Source organism: Cariama cristata, unplaced genomic scaffold, assembly GCF_000690535.1.
Source record: "Cariama cristata isolate BGI_N322 unplaced genomic scaffold, ASM69053v1 scaffold19472, whole genome shotgun sequence".
Lineage (NCBI taxonomy): Eukaryota > Metazoa > Chordata > Aves > Cariamiformes > Cariamidae > Cariama > Cariama cristata.
In genome coordinates this window covers 1-3,088 of record NW_009605737.1, presented here as the reverse complement: position 1 = coordinate 3,088, position 3,088 = coordinate 1, and the positions used below count along the sequence as shown (strand labels likewise).

General features: G+C 48.2%; 1 protein-coding gene across 1 annotated transcript; it reads right to left on the bottom strand.

Annotated features, from left to right (window-relative positions):
- Window positions 1-672: 672 nt before the first annotated feature.
- On the bottom strand, window positions 673-3,087 carry PCDHAC1 (protocadherin alpha subfamily C, 1; the record flags this gene model as incomplete). The annotated part of the gene is made up of 1 exon (XM_009696104.1): window positions 673-3,087. A coding segment is annotated over exon 1 (2,415 nt), but the record flags the coding sequence as incomplete, so codon positions are not given.
- Window position 3,088: the final 1 nt, after the last annotated feature.

Genomic DNA, 3,088 nt, shown 5'->3' with positions numbered 1-3,088 from the left:
CCATCACGCTACTGAGAAGAAACCAGCTTGGTCAGAGGCTCAGAAGATGATTATTTTAGATTCACAAAACCTATGGATTTCTTGGAAAGGGAGATGAGCACTACAAATCACATTTCCTAAAGAGGTGCTGGATATTGAATTCCTGCTATTCCACCACAGGCTTACCTTGGGCATTGTAAACCAGCATCTTGGCTCAGCAAACTACTCAACCCTCAATGACAAAATCTCAGGAATTGGGGGGGGGGGGTGTGTGTGTAAAAAAATAATAATAAAAAAAAATCATAAGCTCCATACAGTGTAAATTACACCCTCCCCGATTAGAAATGTGCATGTACTCTTATCATGGCCCTACTTAGCTATCTGAAGACAAAGGCTCGTCTTGCAAAGTATTTAGTTTTCACTTACATCTTCTTTACCCTCAGTCATGTCTGAAGGTCTTACATGCTTGTGGGGAAAAAAAAATCTCTTTTGTCATTGCATGACCATATTTCACCCAAAGAGATCTTGATTTTAGGAGAGATATAAAAGGAACTGAAGTTTCCTCCAGGTGCCATGAAATAACTCCTGCTCTCCTGCAAATACCCTCAGTACTTTCTTCCGCACTGACAGCAATCCAGTGCAGATGCAAGGCCACGTGTCTGGGAGAAAAAAGTGAAAGGAAGAAGTACTTACCACGAGGACAGCACTCAACCGATCACTTTGGACCTGCTGCACTTGGATGCAGGGTCCTGGCACTTGTAACCTTGAACCACTTGGAATATTCCCAGCATCACCGTTTGGGATACTGCTGTTACTAGGTCCAAGTCCTACAGATGCCCTGTACAAGTAGGTATGGGTCAGTTTACCCACACCAGTGACCTCCAGCATGTCCGGCGGGAGGTGGGAGCTGGGAAGCATGCGTACACTATAGCAATACTTTTCATACTCATCAGTTGGGCAGCAGCAGCTGCTGCAGCAACAAGTCCGGCAGTGGCACAGCCGTATAATGGCAAGAAAGAGGAGGAACGCCGCAAAGATGCAGGAGACACAGGCAAGGGAAACAATCAAGTAGATGTTTGTAGCATTGAGCAGTGGTGGTGGCTCCCCACTGTCATCAAAGTCGGGCAGTGCCTGGGGCAGGGTGTCAGCCAGCAGGATGCCCACCGTCACAGTAGAGGAGAGCGGTGGATCCCCATGGTCCCGCACCACCACAACCACCTTGTGCTTGAGGAAGTCAGTGGAGCGCATGGACCGTGCGGTGCGCAGCTCACCAGAGTGCGATGCCAAGCGGAACAGGGTGGAGTCAGAGGAATGAGCGAGGTGATAGGAAAGCCAGGCGTTCTGTGCATTGTCCTCATCATCTGCCACCACTTTGGTCACCAGGTAGTCCTCATCAGCCAGGCGGGGCACAACTTCCACAGCTACTGAGCCATTCTGGCTGGTGGGGTACAGGATGGCTGGGGCATTGTCATTCTGGTCTGAGATGTAAACATTCACAGTTATAGCAGCACTCAAGGCTGGTGACCCATTGTCCTTAGCTTCCACTTGGAAATAGAAGCTCCTAAGTTGCTCAAAGTCAAAGGCACGTTTTGCATAGATGCTCCCGTTGGCCAAGCTCACAGACAAAAAGCTGGCCAGGGCACTGCCTGCAACTGTGGAATTCCTGAGCATGTAGGAGACCCGTCCGTTGTCCCCCGTATCAGGGTCAGATGCTGAGACCTGATAGAGAAAAGCACCAAGTGGATTGTTCTCCTCCACAAACACATCAAATGTGTCAGCACTGAAGACAGGGGGGTTATCATTCACATCAGAAATCTCCACCCAAAGTGTCTTCTGAGTGGTGATGGGTGGAGAGCCCAAGTCTGTGGCAGTAATGGTGATGTTGTACCCACTGATCAGCTCGCGGTCCAGAAGCCCACTGGTGACCAGGCTGTAGTAGTTTTCAAGGGAAGGCTTTAACTGGAAGGGAAGGTTATCAGGGATCTGGCAGGTTACTTTCCCATTCTCACCAGGGTCCTTATCCAAAATACTCAGCAGAGCTATCACTGTGCCAGGAACAGCATCCTCAGGAATGGGACTAGAAAGGGATGTAATCGTTATCTCTGGGCCATGATTGTTCACATCAGTGATTTCCACCAGCAGTTTAGCTGTGCTGGACATGCCAAATGCCCCGTTATCCCTTGCCTCAATAAGCATCTCAAGTAGAGGTCTCTGAACAACTAAAACGCCATTGACTGTCACCTCCCCAGTGTGTGGGTGAATTAAGAACATTTGCTGTAAATCAGCAGAAGTAGTATTGCTAAATGAATACCTGATCTCTCCATTTGGACCTTCATCCAAGTCTGTAGCATGCACTTGCACTACCAAAGTGCCACTGGGGGAGTTTTCCAAGATACTCGCCCTGTAGACCGAGTGCTCAAATTCTGGTGCATTGTCATTGGTATCCAGCACAGTCACAATGACCGGGACATCACCGGACTTTGGAGGATCCCCACCATCTTTGGCTGTAAGGACAAGTCTGTGAGTGGCTTGCTGCTCCCTGTCTAAGGCTTTCTTCAGCACCAATTCAGGATATTTACTCCCGTCCCCACGCGTCTGCATTTCCAAACGGAAATGTTCATCGGGGCTCAGAGTATAATTCTGGACACTGTTGGTACCTTCATCAAGATCTTGGGCGTTGGGGAGTATAAACCGTGCCCCGGGTAACAGGAACTCAGGCATGTTTATATGATATTCACTTAAGGGAAAGCTAGGGGAGTTGTCATTTATGTCCAAGACTTTAAATTCCATCCTATAAAGCTCTAGTGGGTTTTCTAACACGAGTTCATAATTCAGAAGGCAGGCAGACTTTAATTCACAAAGCTGCTCTCTGTCTATGGGCTCGTTAACAGACAAAGCCCCTGTGCTTGCATTTATATTAAAATATTGCTTACTTGAACCGGTGATCATGCGAAATTTCCGAGCTGCAAGGGTAGCTGCATCTATTCCTAAATCCTTTGCTATGTTCCCAACAGATGCTCCACGCTCTGTTTCCTCGGCGATGGAATACACGACTTGCCCGTTCACGGTGCAGCAAATAAGGCAGAAGACCATTAAATAGACCCGCATT